The following is a 17,674-nucleotide window of genomic DNA, read 5'->3' on the forward strand; positions in this document are numbered from 1 at the left end:
CCTTTCATCTTGGTATATCCTTATACACAACCTTAAGTGTTTTCCACTTGGTTTTGAAACCAAATCTGAACTATTCTACTTTGCTTTCAAGGCTTTTTGAAATCATCTGGCTCCACTCTCTTTTCCAGTTAGGTCAGTCCCCTCACTGTCATCTAAAAATATTATTGCTATTCCAGCCTCTGTACTTTTATATAAATATGTCGAGTTGACCTGGCCTAAGAGGACCTGTCCCTCTGCCCACTGCTTCCGTCTTTTCTCTCATCTTTCCTCACCTGTTATCCCGTGTTATTCACATAGCCAAGTATTTGCAGTTCTATAAAAACATTTGTCTCTCGGCCTTTCCACTTGCTTTCCTCTTCCACCCTTAGTTTTGTCAGCTAAAGTGGCACCTCCAGTGTTAATGCTTCCTTCATCCTGCACTTCAGGCAAAATATCACATCTTCCTTTGAGCTGCCATTGCATCCTATACATACTTTTGTTACAGCCCTTATTACACAATATTGCAGTTTTGTTTATACGTCTGTCTTATTGCTCTATTAGACTGTGAGCTACCCTCTTAGAATAGTTTTAGATTTGGTTTCAAAACAAGGTCCCTGTCCTCCAATAGCTCCCAATTGTTTTGTACTCTCAATGAGTCACTTTTAGTAACTCAATAGGTATTTGTTCAGTGAATAAATGAGTTAAATTCTACCTGACTTCTGATTCTTCAAGGTTCAACTAAAATCCCGTTATGTCTCAGAAGTCTTCTTTGACCTTTCTAGTCCTTCAGCCCTTCTCTGAAGTCTGATGGTGCTTATGGTTGTCCTATAAAAATTAGGATGATTTCTCTTTTTTATTTTTTATTGAAGTATAGTTGATTTATAATGTTGTGTTAGTTTCTGTACAGCAGTTCTGTACAGTTGCTGTACAGCAACATGAATCAGCTATACATATACATGTATCCACTCTTTTTTTAGATTGTTTTCCCATATAGGCCATTACAGAGTATTGAGTAGAGTAAGGACGATTTCTTTAACTGGATTGCAAGTTCCTTGAGAGCAGGGTCACAGTGCTGAGTTTAGAGTAAAAGCTAAATACATATTTGCTTTGTGATTAGAGTTATGTAAATTCTGTACTTAGGAAAATAATGACAGCTAATAGTCTGTTTGGAAAATCCTAAGTTTTTTCTTAATATGATTCTGTCATGAAATTCAGGAAATACTTAGTGAATACATATTAATTTCCTGCCACCAAAGCAGTGGTTGGGATACAGGCATGAATTCTATCACTAAATAAATTCTTTCCAGGTAAAAATTAGTATTGCTACATGGAAGTTGTGTATATTTCTTTCACTTTTAAATTTGTAAATATTTAATTGGTTGGCTAAGTAGTTTCTGAGTGGCCACCAGATTACTTTGTTTTTAGGGGAATGGGTATTTGGTGATTCTTCCTAGGTGACTTTCCTCACGGGAGCCCTGAAGTCTTTTTTGTATCTGAGATTGTCATGGTTGAGAATGGGGGGGCTGAGTCTTGAATGATCTGGTTTAATTTTTTTGGAAGAGTCCAGTCTATGTCCAGAAACTAGTGGAATGGATAGGGCTAATCTCAGAAAGTTGTATGTGTGCCATAACTTGAGTGCTCACTAGCTTACTTAGACTGACCAGATGCCACTGAGTGGTATCCATCGTGGTACTACGATGACATTTTGCTGACATTACTGACCAGAATCCCAGGGAGTGTCATCAGGCATGCATAGGGTAGAAGGTAGACACTGTCTTGTGCTGTGCATTTCCAACCCTTTGCCACATCTTAGGCCAACTGTTTCACTCCTGATTTAATCTAAGTTGAGTTTCTTGTTTTCCTGTTTCTTTATGCATTAGTTTACTCATAATCTGGTGACTGCTATATTAGCATAACTACTATAGGCTAGAAACCATGCTTGATACAAAGGCGAGATACAAAGGTGAAACAATAGAACCTCTGCCCTCAAAGAGGTCAGTTGGATAACTAGATAGTAAAATGTATATGCCATTGTAGAAATTGTGTTTAATATTGCCTTATGTTGACTCTGAAAAGCAAGATTCAATATATGAATGTTTTTAGACTAGAATCCCTTTAATCAATAGGCATACATAATTTAAAATATTATTAATACTAGTGCTATTACTGCCCTGTAATATGAATATTTTACAAAAAGAAGATGAGGGCTTGCTTACAAACCTAGAATAAATGATAAATAATATACTGGTAGTAATTAGGTGGCTAGGGAGGCAAAGTAACTCTTAAAGGACTCTCAAATACCACTAATTCTCTACAAAAGTAATACACTTCTAGCCTATTATTCATCTATTATTACATTACAATACAAGAGGTAGCAAATGTCACCCTAGGGTTTAAGTCTGGATCCAGGTTTTGTGGGGCCCAAAGCTCATAAAACTGTAAAGCCCTCCAAAAAAATAAAATAAAATTAGAACACAAAATTAGACATAGCCTATGTATATGGAAAGTCTTGAAGCTTAAGCTTTACTTGCTTCACAGAAAAGCTGGTGATAAGCACATAAAAGATGACTTTCCTCTCTACTCATCAGTCACATTAGGGAAAGACTTGGGGATTAGGGAGAAGAATGCCAACTAAGTGGATATCAAAAAGTATATAATAAATACAGTACATGTAAAATAAATCATTAAATTGATTTTTGCCACAGGCTTATTCTACATTTATTCTATCAGACTTTATTCTATTATTTGGGTTTTTTTTTAATTAAAAAAATACCACAGATATTCATTGAATAAAGATCATAAATACTTTGTTTTTTTAAGCTACAGCCTGTAGAGCTGTGCTAATACATGGTCATTAGCCACATGTGGTATTGGGCACTTGAAACGTGGCCAGTGCAACTGAGGAGCTGAATTTTTAATTGTACTTAATTTTAATTAATTTAAATGTTAAAAGCTGATACTCAGTTCAGTTCTTACGGAACTTTTAAGTATGTTTGGAACAACTTAGGTCTTACAGTCTACTTTTTCAACTCTATATTTTTTTGAAATCTGAATGCACATTAAGTATTTCCTAGGAAAATTTAGCATCGAAACTGAGATGTGCTTTAAGTGCAGAATTCACATTTGGTTTTGAAGCCCTGGTATGACAAAAGGAATGTAAAATATCGTATTAAAATTTTTATATTGATTACATGTTGAAATGGTAATATTTTTAATATACTGGTTAAATAATATATTTTTAAAAATTAATTTCACCCAGTTCTTTTTATTTTTTAAAAATGTGATGACTAGAAAATTTTAAATTGCATATATGTCTAATATTATACTTCTATTAGACAGTGTTGCTTTAAACTCTGATAGTTTTTCTCAAAGGGAGTATATAATTTTTGAAACCACATACTTGAAAAATAAAATTAGGAGGATCACAGTGGATGGAAAGTAATTACCAAACATTACTCATGGGACATTTTTACCTTACTTGAGGTGGTGGAATTCCTACCACTATGCAATCCAATTGTACTCTGGTTCCTTCTGGAACTTCTCTGCTCCGTAACTTTTGAGTGAACCGGGGAGGTTGCCCCAGAGGTTCTTCGTAGTACAGAGATGAAGGAGAAGACCCTGGGGTGGTGTCTCCACCAGCTGCCTCACTGGCAGCCTGCTCAGCTTCGCGCCTCTTGGCTTCCTGCTGTTCAAGGGCATGGTTCACTTCATTATCCCTGGTGTCTGCAGGGATAGGGATGGGAAGAGAAGATCTTTCTCTTCTTTCCGATAGATCTGAGAAACTGGAGCTGTTTTCTTGCATAACTTTACTTTGAGATTCCAGTTTACTCTTGTGATTTTTGCAGGCACGAGGTCTAATCCTTTTGGAGCTATGGGCTTTGAAAAGAGATGACAGCTCTTCAATGAAATCGGCAGCCTTATTTAAGAATACTTTTTTGGACTGGGTTTCAGAACTATACTGTGGCCTTTTTGCCTCCTGGAGGCTCTCTTTAGAGTTGGTAGGACTTTGAGAGTTATCCTGGCAAAAGTTAGGGTCAAAACTTGATTTAGGTGAGTGTTTCATCTGATCAGAAGAAAAACGTTTTCTAGCTTGGGTTTCATCAGCTTTCTCCAAAGGGTCATGATTGATTGCCAATCTTGCCAGATTGACACTTTCATCTAATTCTTCTTGGCTCAGAAAGGCTGAAAGATCTGGAAGGTCATCTTGGCCTCCTCCACCTTCAGCAGCTCCAGAAGGACTGCCAAAATGGAAAGAGTTGGAGGAAGGCTCTGCTCGACTCCTTTCATTGTTTCCCCGATGTCTAGTTTCAGCTAAATAGCTCTCCCTTAGAAGCTGAGATATGGAAGTAGAAGCTTCTAGGCTGTCGTCTTGCATGCTGTCACAAAATAACAATGATAACAGAAAGTTTGGATTATTTCTACAGAATAACAAGTCTGTGTTTATTACAGCATGATAGCTACTTAAGAACTTAGACCTGAAAATAAAAATTGCCTAGTTTTGATACTTTCACAAAATTTACTTTAAAGACTTAAAGATTATTCTCAAATTGTAAAATGGAGAGGAACTGAATGACGTTCCCCTGAAACTGGAAATAAAAGCCTAGGTGATTATCACTTTATTAAATTCCTTAAATATCGGTTCAATTTTGAAAGCTATGCTATAACTATAGAGATATTAAATACAGTTTCAAAACATAATTTTGATTATGTCTGTAAAAGGCTTTTAGTTTTAAAGTGCTTTCATCTACAGAGATTTTTCTCTCCATCCTCTCCTCTTTACTGTGAATGTAATAAAAGAACAGAAATTAAAAGATGTTGACAAAATTATCTAGTTACTGAAAATATAAACAATCTAGTTCATGAAAATAAATAGTGCTTTTATTTTAACACTAGAGACAAGTTGTTTAAATTCAATGTTGTTTTTAGGCTCAATCTGCTCTTGAAAACTATAATGATGTAGCTTTTTCAAATAAGGTATACTTAATTTCTACAGAGGTATGAGTTAAGCCTAGGTTTTTAAAAAATCTTAAATTAACATTGGTGAAGAGGGAATATGGAAGATAGGGAAGTGGGGTGCAGACAGGACACTTTCACTGTATACCCTTTTCTTACTTTTAAATTGTGATTATATTAGTATATTATAATCAATTATATATTAACATAAATTATATAGCTATATTTATTCAAAAATTAATAATTTGTGAGGTCTTATAAAAACTTTTGTTCAAAGTCGCCTGGACTAGAAATTTGGGTAATGCAAACCACTTTCATGTAATTAACGGTATACCCATTTATTCACTCACACATTTACTAGAGGGAGAGCAAGCTTGTTACTCCTCTCTCTCCTCTTTAAGAGGTGTAGCTAACTGATTACTGTATTCTTCTCATTGACCTTCACTTTTTTAACTCTCCATTCCCTCGGCCACCACCAACCACTCAGAGATGGTAATGGAGGTGAAGACCATTTGCCATTCTTGGCTACTATGTGCCTTGTGCTGGTAAGATGGAGAGGAAAGTAATCTCCTAAGTATTTTTCTGGCTTTCACATTCTATGATAAAATTTTTTTCAATTAATTTCTCTTCTTTTCTATAACAGCCTCACATAAATAAAAATATTTGTAGTATCACAAACTATTACAAATAGGGCTTCTTAGGGACTGCCGTAGTTCTCAAACTTTTAGAGTGCTATCTAAAACTAACCTCTAAATTGACAAGATAAGCAGTCACCTTGAGAGGACAATTAAAGATGGCTAAAAGGATCACCTACAACAAAATATTTTTCCATATTCTTGCCATAGCCTGAGATTAACACTACTGGGGCCACTTGCTTGGGTGAAGTTTATTGTGCCTTAAAAAAAAGATTAATGGAAATTGCAGTGGGGTTGAATGCGTGCAAAGATTTATCTACAAAGATATTCATCATAGTATGGATGATAATATTAAAAAATTGGAACCATGTCCAATAAGAAATTAGTTAACACCATACACAAAAATAAACTCAAAATGGATTAGAGACCTAAAATGTAAGGCCAGACACTATAAAATTCCTAGAGGAAAACATAGGCAGAACACTCTATGACATACATCAAAGCAACATCCTTTTTGACCCACCTCCTAGAATCATGGAAATAAAATCAGGAATAAACAAATGGGACCTCATGAAACTTAAAAGCTTTTGCACAGCGAAAGAAACCATAAACAAGACTAGAAGGCAACCCTCAGAATGGGAAAAAATAGTTGCCTACGAAACAACAGACAAAGGATTAACCTCCAAAATATACAAGCAGCTCATGCAGCTTAATACCAAAAAAGCAAATAACCCAATCCACAAATGGGCAGAAGACCTAAATAGACATTTCTCCAAAGAAGACATGCAGATGGCTAACATATACATGAAAAGATGCTCAACATCACTCATCATTAGAGAAATGCAAGTCAAAGCCACAATGAGGTATCACCTCACACCGGTCAGAATGGCCATCATCAAAAAATCTAGAAACAATAAATGTTGGAGAGGGTGTGGAGAAAAGGGAACCCTCCTGCACTGTTGGTGGGAATGTAAGCTGGTACAGCCACTATGGAAAACAATTTGGAGGTTCCTTCAAAAACTACAAATAGAACTACCATATGATCCAGTAATCCCACTACTGGGCATATACCTAGAGAAAACCATAATCCAAAAAGAAACAAATAGCATAATGTTCATTGCAGCACTATTTACAATAGCCAGGACATGGAAGCAACCTAAATGTCCATCAACAAATGAATGGATAAAGAAGATGTGGCACATATATACAATGGAATATTACTCAGCCATAAAAAGGAATGAAATCTAGCTATATGTAATGTGGTGGATAGACCTAGAGTCTGTCATACAGAGTAAAGTAAGCCAGAAAGAGAAAAACAAATACTCTATGCTAACTCATATGTATGAAATCTAAAAAACATGGTACTGGTGAACCCAGTGACAGGGCAAGAATAAAGATGCAGATGCAGAGAATGGACTGGAGGACATGGGGTTGGGGGGGTGGGGGCAAATGGGAAGCCAGGATGAAGTGAGAGAGTAGCATAGACATATATACACTACCAACTGTAAAATAGATAGCTAGTGAGAAGTTGCCGTATAACAAAGGGAGATCAACTCGATGATGGGTGATGCCTTAGAGGGCCAGGACAGGGAGGGTGGGAGGGAGTCACAGGAGGGAGGGGATATGGGGATATATGTATAAATACAGCCGATTCACTTTGGTGTACCTCAAAAGCTGGTACAAGAGTGTAAAGCAATTATATTCCAATAAAGAGCTTAAAAAAAATAAAAAATAAAAAAAGATAAAATATATGTATGTAAAATAAATATAAGATTACATGCCTCAAAAAAAAAAGAAATTAAATTATGATATGCTCATTAAATAGAACTATATGGCTATTTTAAATTTTGAAGAACAGTGAATGATGTACAAAATAGTATATAAAAATGTAATCGAGATCCCAGCTGAAAATTTGTGTCTTTGTGCATTAACTTTGTAGAGAAACAGTTAAAGATATTGAAATAAGGTGCAAAATGCTATTTGAAAATGTAATGTTCTGATTGAAAATCCTTTCCATTTTTAAGTTAACTATCACATTAACCAGGTTTGAGTTTCTGTATATATTTAAATGTGAGGAGGAAAATTAACTGCTTTATAAATCAGGATGGCCTTCTATTAGTTGGACATTACTGTATACTGTGTTTTAACGTAACTTTGTCTCTGACTCTTTAAGATGGCTTTTATCTTGAGACAACATGGAGTGAACATTGGCTTTGGAATCAGATAAATCTGTTTTCAAATTCTGGCTTCATCTCTTAGCAGTTGTGTGACTTTGAGAAAATCACTTAAATTCTCTGAGCTTTGGATTCCTCATCTGTAAAACATGAATAATGTCTATTTCTCAGGGGAGTGAGGATGGCCAGCCACTATAATGAGCACTCAACTAATGTTAGTTAAAAAAAAAAATGCTTTGGTAAAGATGATGTTAATGTTGAAGAACTTCCAAAAACTTTACACTTATGATGAAAATAGAGAAGAAAATACTTGTGTAAGTAATCACTGCTCTCTACAACTATTTTTTAATTCTTTTTTAAAGAAAAGGAGCCAGTGGGACTTCCCTGGTGGTCCAGTGGTTAAGACTCTGCACTTCCACTACAGGGGCCATGGTTCGATCCCTGTTGGGGAACTAAGATCCCACATGCCCCGCAGTGTGGCCAAAAAAAAAAAAAAAAAAAGGAGCCAACTGAGGTGTAAATCTGTGCCTGTTCTGATGATTATGGTCATGAGAAATTATTATGATAACAAAAATTTCAAGTATTCAAAATTAAGAATTTCTTTAATGTTTGAATGTAGCCTTTGTTACCTAACACTTTGGAGTTAGATAGATCTCATTCAAATCCAAGTTCTGACAGTTCCTAGCTGTATAATTCAAGAAAGTTACTTAAACCTCTGTAAGCCTCAGTTTGTTTGTTTGTAAAACAGGGATAGTAACAGCAGCCATCTCATAGGTTGAAGGGTGATTAATGTGCTTGGCATCTAGTAAACGTCCAATATATGGTAGTTACTATTATTTATTATTATTTAACAACTGTGACCACACACCATGATAAGGAGTGGAAGTAGAACTACTGACATGACTTGATCCAAGGACACACTTTGAAGAGAAACTGAACTCTAATTTGTAGTCAGGTCAATGTATCTATATTCTATGAAATATGTATAGTCTCATGAACAAACTATGCTGCTTTCAGAACTTCGTACATGTCCTCTTTGCTCAGACCACTCCCTTTCTCCGCCTCTGTTCACTATCTTATTGGGCCAAGTGCTATACAATCTTCAGCTTTTAGCTGAGACTTGGCCCTGGAATTTCTTCTTTTTTCTGGGTTGGGTACCTCTCCAGTGTACCAAAATTCACTGTCCTAACCCCCAGACACAGCACTTATTACAACATATATTTGCCTATTTACTTTTCTGTCTACCTCATTTTTGTTTTGTGCACCCTCATCTCTGTACCAACACAGCACATAGAATGTATCAAAAAGTATCTGTTGAATTCTTTTGTTCAGTAGAATTTGCTGCTAAATCTGTGGTTGTTTATCTTTTTTTAAAGTTGCAGGCTAAAGTAAGAGATAAATAGAAATCATGTTTACAATGGAAATTTACAGACGCAAAGAAAAAATATAAACTAGTAAAGGCAGTAATAATTTCAAAGTGACTTTCAAATAAAAATTGATTTATGGTAGATAAAATAACTGGAATTATGCTTTGTTTTCAGACCAGAAGTATCAAAAAACATCCGATTATAATAAAAAACCTGGGTCTGAATCCTAGCTCCAACACTAAATAACTTTGCTATCTTGAGCAAGTCACTTAATGCATCTAAATCTCAATTATCCTCATCTAGCAAATGGAATAATAACAGTTCCATCTCAGATGGTTCTCAGGTGGAAATACATGTGTAAATTGTTAAACTGATAAATATTACCTAAAATAGGAAATATGAAAATGTATTACTTTCTCTTTCAAGCATTAATTTAAAAACTAGGGCTTCCTAGGTGGTGCAGTGGTTAAGAATCCGCCTGCCAATGCAGAGGTCACGGGTTCGATCCCAGCTCCAGGAAGATCCCACATGCCACGGAGCAACTAAGCCCGTGTGCCAAAAATAAATAAATAAATAAATAAATAAATAAAAAATAAAAACTATCTGTTATAAAATTTATATTTAAAAAAAACCCAAGAGCTATGATGGATAACCCAACTTTCATTTAGTCAGCCAATAAATTTTAATTGAGCATTTACAATGTGTCAGGCACCCTTCTAGGCCCTGAGGATTCATTAGTAAACAAAAGACGAAGACCTTGCCCTCATGGAGATGACATTCGAGTGGGGAAGGTATAAATGTTAAGAAGAAAAAGTAGGGCAAGGGAATAGAGAATGATGGGGTCGAGAAGAAGGTGTGCTATTGATATTTTGGCTAGGAATGTCAGGCAGAGCTTCTCATGCAGTGGAGAAGTTAGCCATGTGACCATCTGGGAGGAAGAATATTCCTGACTGAGGAAGAAGTAAGGGTCAAGGCCAAGGGAGGTAAATGTTTGCTGTGTTTGAGTCAAGCCCAGTGTGCCAGGAGGTAAGTGAAAAAGGAGAGTAGAAGGCTAGAGCATGTAAGGCCTTTCAGACCATGGGAAAGACTTTGAGTTTTATTAAAGGTGTGAATGGGAAACCATTTTAAAGTTTTTTGAAACAGATGACGTGGTTTTGAAAAAGTTCAATTGTGGTTGCTATGCAAAGAATGCAAGAGATGATGCTAGTTTGTATCAGTGAGTAGTATCAGTGGAAGATGGTGAGAAATGGTCAGATTCTAGATATCTTTTGAAAATAGAGCCAGTATGACTTGCTGATGGATTGAAAGTAGGATACAAGAGAAAGACCAGAGTCAAGAGTGACTCCAATATTTATGGCGTGAGCAACTAGGTGAGTGGTGGAATTATTTTACTGGGTTGAGGCAGGAGCAGGTTTTAGGAAAGGTTCTCTTAAACATTTCATTTGACGAATGTCAAAGTTCTCTTAGACATTTCAACTGGTGTGTTCAGAGTGACATTGGACATTGCTTCCTTCTTTCTGCTTATTATAAAATTGAAACAGATATTACGCTGCTTTCAAACTAAGAGTGAGTAAATGCTGTTGAAAACAGATTGTGGTTTTGATGAAGGGGTCTTAGGTTCAAAATAAGGCAATCAATGTGGCATCAAAACCAACTTTAGTAAATCATGTAAACTAATTTAGCTACATAGAATGCTTATTAAAATGTTCTTCACTTTATTTTGCTAAATATCTATATTTTTTCCTTATGAATTTTCCTGAAAAGAGGATCTGACTTAAGAACTTGCTGAAAATGTGTCATTTGTAAAAACAAAACTTAATGCTGATACCTTTGGGCATATTTCTCAAATTGTGTTAACTCAACACTACTCTCCTGTAGGTTCTGAGACCTTGTTGTTGGAAATATCATGAGGTATACACTCATCCTTTAGTCAAAATATGAATATTTAAACTGGGGCATTGACTAGAGAATTGGCAAAACCTAATATGAAGTAACTTGGATTAAAACATGAATAATGAATTTTTCTGTGCTATGAAGTATTCTTAGATATTAAATGAGAAAACAAATGTAGTTTCTAAGTCAACACAAAAACAGTCTAATATTTAATAGTTATTTGGCTGGAGAGCTGGAATAGGAAAAGATAGACATCTTTAATTAACTCACCTCTAAACTGAGGAGCAGAGCTACCCTGCTTACTTCATAGGTTTGTTTGTGAAAGAACTGTAAAAAATGTAGAACACTATACAAATTTAAGGTAATCCTTTTCTGTAGGGGAGCACTAGTGTAAAGGATGCCAAAACCAGAGCCCAAAGTTAGTATTTAATCTGAAATATAGCAAATAAATAGTATAGAAGTAAATTCTGTGACCCATAAAAAAGCTAATGAAGCCAAGTAAGAAGGTTTCAGGAATCTAGGACCAAAGAATGGTTTGGTGGTAGTCACAAAAATGAGGTTTTATTTCACTCTCAATTCACCATCATGATGAACTTAACTCTTATACAGAAGTCCCAAATGAAAAACTGTGCCAATCCCCATTAACTCAAAGATTCATTTTAAATAAGAAAAATAAGAAAAAATGTAAACATTTGCATCCTTCCTTCAGTCTCTTAATATCTGTGTCAATATTCTTTAGGTGGTTAAGGATTTAAAAAACGAGAACTTCCCTAATTGACACGTTTGCTAGATTGGGAGAGGAGCAAGTACCCCAAATAGGTTTGTGATCTCAAGATCTAGTTCTGGTTCAGGCCCTTGGTGTGAAGGCTCTGCGGGGCCCCTCCCAGACCGTGGGGTGCATTGTGACGCCACAGTCTGTACAGAGCTTGTCAAGGTGACTCTAGTTATACATGAGCTCTAAGAACTCTTTATTGACTGCAGGTAAATAGTCACACCAACCTTTGTGCCCACCAAAAATGTAACTGCTGAAAATATGTTCTTAAATTTCTCAACACACCATTTTGTCTGTACTTGAGTTGTCCCTTTAAGCAAAAGCACAATGCCTTAGGATTTTTAAAAGCTCTTTGTCAGCTGTAAAGCACCATAGAAATTTAAGAAAGTATTTCTGCGGTGTTTGATCCTTCTACATCTCTTAGGAAAGGGAAAAAGTTAAGAAAATCTTTTCATTTTTTTTCTCCTTATAGACAATAACACCATGCTACAAGCAGTGCCTTTGTCAAATCTCAATGTCAGTGAAGGAGACTCATTATTCTGGGGTTAGCAGTCTCATTTATCTTATATTTTCAGGTTAATGAGCTGAGTTTATTACTCCTATTACATATAGGAGTTAACTGTTAAAAAATTTAGCTGCCACCTTTTCATATACTAACTTTAGTTCATTAAAGACCTTTCACAGTGAAACCTAATTTACCTGTTTCTTCAAAAGTGAATTTGAAACACCATCTCTATGAATTTCAACACCCAGTTGGGATACTCACTCAATTTCTTGTGTCCATGAGTTGTGGTTCTAAGTCCATTCCACTGAATGTGTGACTTTGTAAGCACATTATACAATAGATGTATTAGAGTCTGTAATAGAGTCTGTATTCTAAATTATAGACACATGGAACATTGGGGCTTTAATACATTGTTAGGAGTTCCAATAGCATTAGCCATATTCTATAAGCAGGAATAGAGACAAACCTCCAGAATTTGGATAGTGTCCAACTGTTTGTTTCATAGTCCATTATTATAAGATTCTGTAATGTTTATAATTTTGTCTCCTGACAAAGTAAGTATAGTATGCATATATTTCAGATTTCATGGGATGGCCTTGGTTTTCGCTTATTGTCAAATGGTGTATCAGATAGCACATCTTACTTTTTGTTTAAAAATATGTTTATTATAGCTATAAGTATAGACATTCTCAATTTCCTGGAAAAGGATTATATGGATTTTATGTGAAGTTAAGAGTTATTATTGAGAGACTAAAAGTTATAACAGTTTTTAAATTTAGAGCTTGTAGAATTCATCATTACCAATGTGAAAGTAGTTGAATAGTAATTTTTTGAGAAAGGAAACTGATTAGCTGTTTTGTTTCTTTCAAACTGATTGATGCTAGTATCTTTAACAAGTATGAGTAAAAATAATCTGTTGATAAGATAATAACATTTCTTAGCAACCTTACTATAATGTTCACTTTTTGGGAATGGAAATACAGATTAACTCATGTTTTCTTTTTCTTTAATTATGCGGTTATTAAAATATAATTCAAGTTGTGCGTCTAATTACTGCTAATAGTGCAATGTACCAAGCCAAACATTTGCCACTGACTGTCAAGTGTCTTTCTGATGCAGCTGAAAAGGGAGGGAGGGAGGGAGAGAGAGAGAGAGGGAGAGAAAGGAGAAAGAAAGAGCAATGTCCTTTGAGCAAGAGTTTCTGCAGCTGTTGTGTACATTAATCCAGGGAGCAGATCTCCCAACACTAAATATAGCAAGCATATCCTTTTACATGATAAAAAAAAAATTAAATGAAAGTCTTTAACTATGGAGTCATATTATTTTAGATTTGATTTCCTTTAAAAAGGAAATAGGCATTGCACACATATTCTCTATGCACCATTATTTTAATAAATAAATGAATGTATGGAAAATGCCAATGATATACACATGTCACGACTTCCTCTGTTAAGATATTTCCCCCTAGGACCTGGGTAGGCTGTGATCTCTGAGGGTCTCATCAATCCCCTCCAAAATCTGACCATGTAGAAAACTTTTTCACATAGTTTTGTGTTCTATCATACATAATTAGAAAGTTGTTCTCAGTTTCATTCTAAACAACAGTAATTTGGTCTCTGAAATATCCCTTTTCCCATTGTCAGTTTCTTGTTATCAAACCACACTTGAGAACTTAAATCTGGATATTACCTTTCTTTTTTTAGTTGACCCAGATGAGGATGTCCAAACCAGGCACTCCACCGTGATGATAATTATCCAAGCAGAACTTTTCGATGATAGCACAGGAGAAAAAGAAAATTCTTCACGCCCTTGGAAATAGAGAGTTGCCGTCCATAGAAAGTGAGGAGTTAACCTTAGTTTCAGTGAAGATGGCTGTGAGAAGCTGGACAACCTGTCACCACCGGAGCCAGAGCATTTGTCAGCTCACAGGTCCCAAGTTATTTTGAGCTGTATAAACCATGTGCCTGTGAAACATTCCACCTGATTGGATAGGAGAAAACTGAGCAAAGGGATTCCACAGCAGGACAGCACCTATGGGCGGTGGGGGTCAATCAGTTTTCCTACCTATAGAGTTTCACTTACAGCTAGAGTCTCAAGTTGTTTCTTGATTTATGTTTGGAATTAATACTAAATTCATCATTGCACATTCCATCTGTCAAAGAAAATGGCATTATTTTTGAAATATGTAAAAATTCTTAATTTTTATGAGAATTTGTTTTTTTAATAATTAATTTTTATTGGAATATAGTTGCTTTACAATGTTGTATTAGTTTCTACCATACAGCAAAGTGAATCAGCTATATATGTATACATATATCCCCTCTTTTTTGTATTTCCTTCCCATTTAGGTCACCACAGAGCACTCACTGAGTTCCCTGAGCTATATAGTACATAGGAGAATTAACTTTAATTCATGGGAAATTTACTCTCATTTAATCACTGATACATATTAGGAAATTTGACTATGAAAAGCCAGCATGAAGGTGAGTCTAACACTTTAAACCTGGGAGGTTATTTATTTATTTAACTGTTTTGTCCAAAAGCTTAGCCAAAGCAGAGATGATAGCTAACATTAAAAGTTGTTCACTAGAGATCACAGAAAAAATGGAGAGGAAAAAGCCATCAGTCTGAGAATAAACCCAGTGACAAATTAGCTTGAACAAACTTTTTCAGAAAAAACAAAACAAAACAAACAAACAAAAAAAACTAATCAGATACTATTTAAAAGTGAAAATTACTATATAATGTAACATATTACAACTTCTATTCATTTATTAGTACCTGGAATAACTTTTTTTGTATATTATTTTGAAAAAGTCTATGCCAGATTTCTTCTTTCACAAACATTACTGAACAATAAAAAAGAATCCTTAACCAAACCAACATCTGCTTAAAAACCTACTTTGTCAAAGTGTAGGCTCTTTGATATTAATTTCATACATTTTCAGAATATGAATTTGGAAAAAAAAAGTTAACCCCATTGTATCAGTCTTAATAGAAGCCTGTGTTTTGAAAATTCAGGTAAATGCCATTGCTTATTTTTTAAAGGGTCATTCTTAGATTTGGGTAGCATAAAATACATTGGTTTAATCCTACCTTTCTTAATTAAATCACACAACTACTTGTAGAATTTCTTTCCATTCATTCATTCAACAAATATTTATCTAATGCCTACTGTGTACCAGGTACTGCGTATAAAGCAGTACACAAAGTATACCAAAATTCCTAACTTCATGGCATTTACTGAGAGATCTTTTTACCTTTTTCAGTCACCTTGAGACTCCCTGTAGTATACTGAATAGATATAAAATTTGTTTATTATGATCAAATCAGAAGCTTCACTATACCTTTTGTTAAGAACTTGGAATTTACATGGGCAAAATGAAAAAGGGTATTGAGGAAAACTTTAAAATAATTCAGACCAAAAGAACTATTACTGAAGAGGACAGAGGACCCAAGGATAACCGAGTTATGTGGATAGGTTATTTTCATTACTGCATTAATCTAGATCTTCAATGTATAGGGTTTTTTGTGCTCTTACCTAATCCTGTGCTGAAATTAATTGTGTTTCTGCATTTTCTATTTATGTAGATGCTCCAACGATTTCTTTTTATTTAAAAAGGATCTTCCCCCACTATCCCATTCAGATTGTGAGGCATAATCAATATAAGTGCTGCTAAGTCTTGAGTAGGAACAGGGAAAAGTAGGGCCTCTATTTCATTTAGCACACAGATGTGCTACAGTTTGATTTTCCAAAGGAAAATGTTTACACACACTGTAAGTGAACACATTTCTGCTTCCTTGCAAACAGTTCCATGATAAGCCTGGTATCCTACCTTTCACCCAGGAATAGAACACTGAGGTGGAAGGAGACCCATAGTGAAAGATAAAATAAAGTTGGTTGGGCAGTGGAATTAGGAGTCAATAGGAAGAATTAAAATCGGTTGAAAATGCAAAAAAAAAAAGTTACAGAAGAGCCAAAGAATTTCTGAATAGCAGTAATCTTTCTGTTCTCATTTTTACTATAACATTTTCAAATACAGATAGTGCACAAAATTTTTTGAGCTTTGAAAAAAAGCTGTTTATAAGTATTTTAAATAAATAATATTCAGCAACTGTGGACACCTTGCTTATAACACATCAACCTTGTATTCTAGATTCTAGTTTTTTAAAATTGGGAGTTTCTGCTCCCAAGTAACGTAGCCCCTACTGTGCATATCATCTTAGTAATTGTATAAACATTACACCACAAACCTACTAGTTTAGATTTTACCAGAGTTTATTGACACAAATAATAATCTTTAAAACCTAAAAAATATATCCAACATAGTTAAAAACAGATTTCATAGGTGACAAGTAAATACAAGGTTACATTCTTCCCCATAAAGCTGAGTGGCCCATCTAACACACGTATTTGTGGTTTGAACATGATTTTGTGCTTGCCTTCAGCTGTTTTCTTAATTCAGTCACTCAGTTATAGAAACGATTTACTCACATTGGGGTGATCCACAGGAATGCCAAGGAATCTGGAAGATCTATGACAGAGGAAGTCCTCACTTGGAGGATAAGCATGTGAGAATTTCTGTGCTAGTAGATTCATATAAAATTTTTGTATTTGCTATTTTTCCAGATTGCTATAGATATTTATTCTTTAAAAGAAATTTCTCACATATGCCAAATTTTCAATGAGTTTTGCTTAAAGTTCATAGATTTATACTGAGGTATTCCCCTCAAGTATCAGCTGAAAAAACAACAATCCTCTGTCTTATTTTTAAAGAACAGAGACATGTATTATTTTCTAACCTTTGCTAATGAAAAAAACACCACAGAGACAAGTTCTTGACCATCCAAAAGGATGTATGTATGGTGGATTATAGAGGGTCTTATACAAACCCTGTGTTACAATGTAATTGAGAACTACAATTAAATCCTTAAGAAAAGTCTTTCATTTCTACCGTACTGAAAACACTTGCTTAAAACTAAAACTAAAAAATTTTAAAAGCTGTAAGTTCAAAACCTGTTTAGTTTTAAAAACTGAAAACATTTTTAAAAACTATAAACAGAATACTTATCCTGAAAAGTAAATTTGTGATTACCTGTCTCAGGAGAGGGACCATTCCTATATCAATCAACCAGGATCATCCAAAGCCCAAATCTCACTGCCTAGCTTGTGTCAGCCACAAAAGTAGCATGAAGGAAATGTGATACTGCCCCGCCAGAGTAATGAAGGGTATTTACAGGGTTCCGTGGCAGATCCAGGGACAGTCATTTAGAACAGATTGCTCTTTCGGATCAACTTTAATAACTCAGTCTGCACGATGTTCTTAGCCTGGATGGATGATGTGGGTGGATAATGACTAAGATGACTAAGGAAATAGACTCTCTTGATTTCTCCT

The 17,674-nt window shown here is 35.0% G+C and overlaps 1 protein-coding gene and 1 long non-coding RNA gene across 4 annotated transcripts in view; one reads left to right on the forward strand and one right to left on the reverse strand.

Annotated features, from left to right (window-relative positions):
- The window catches only part of LOC130854002 (uncharacterized), a 77,846-nt gene extending 63,253 nt beyond the window's left edge, over positions 1-14,593 (forward strand). Inside the window, exon 3 of the long non-coding RNA XR_009053942.1 lies at positions 13,982-14,593. This is a non-coding gene — a long non-coding RNA (uncharacterized LOC130854002). The remainder of the gene's footprint in view (positions 1-13,981) is intronic.
- Positions 1-17,426, reverse strand: part of MYPN (myopalladin) — an 85,854-nt gene extending 68,428 nt beyond the window's left edge. Inside the window, exons 1-2 of one of the 3 annotated variants that reach the window (XM_057736528.1) lie at positions 17,375-17,426; positions 16,774-16,834 (exon numbers count right to left, since the gene is read on the reverse strand). In XM_057736528.1, coding sequence (XP_057592511.1) covers positions 16,774-16,775 — 2 coding nt within the window. In that variant the 5' untranslated portion in view covers positions 16,776-16,834; positions 17,375-17,426. Of the gene's footprint in view, positions 1-3,452; positions 4,361-13,967; positions 14,048-16,773; positions 16,835-17,374 lie in introns of those variants that run through there. The other 2 variants (XM_057736527.1, XM_057736529.1) reach the window with 2 other exon arrangements.
- Positions 17,427-17,674: the final 248 nt, after the last annotated feature.

This window comes from Hippopotamus amphibius, chromosome 5, assembly GCF_030028045.1.
Source record: "Hippopotamus amphibius kiboko isolate mHipAmp2 chromosome 5, mHipAmp2.hap2, whole genome shotgun sequence".
Taxonomy (NCBI): domain Eukaryota; kingdom Metazoa; phylum Chordata; class Mammalia; order Artiodactyla; family Hippopotamidae; genus Hippopotamus; species Hippopotamus amphibius.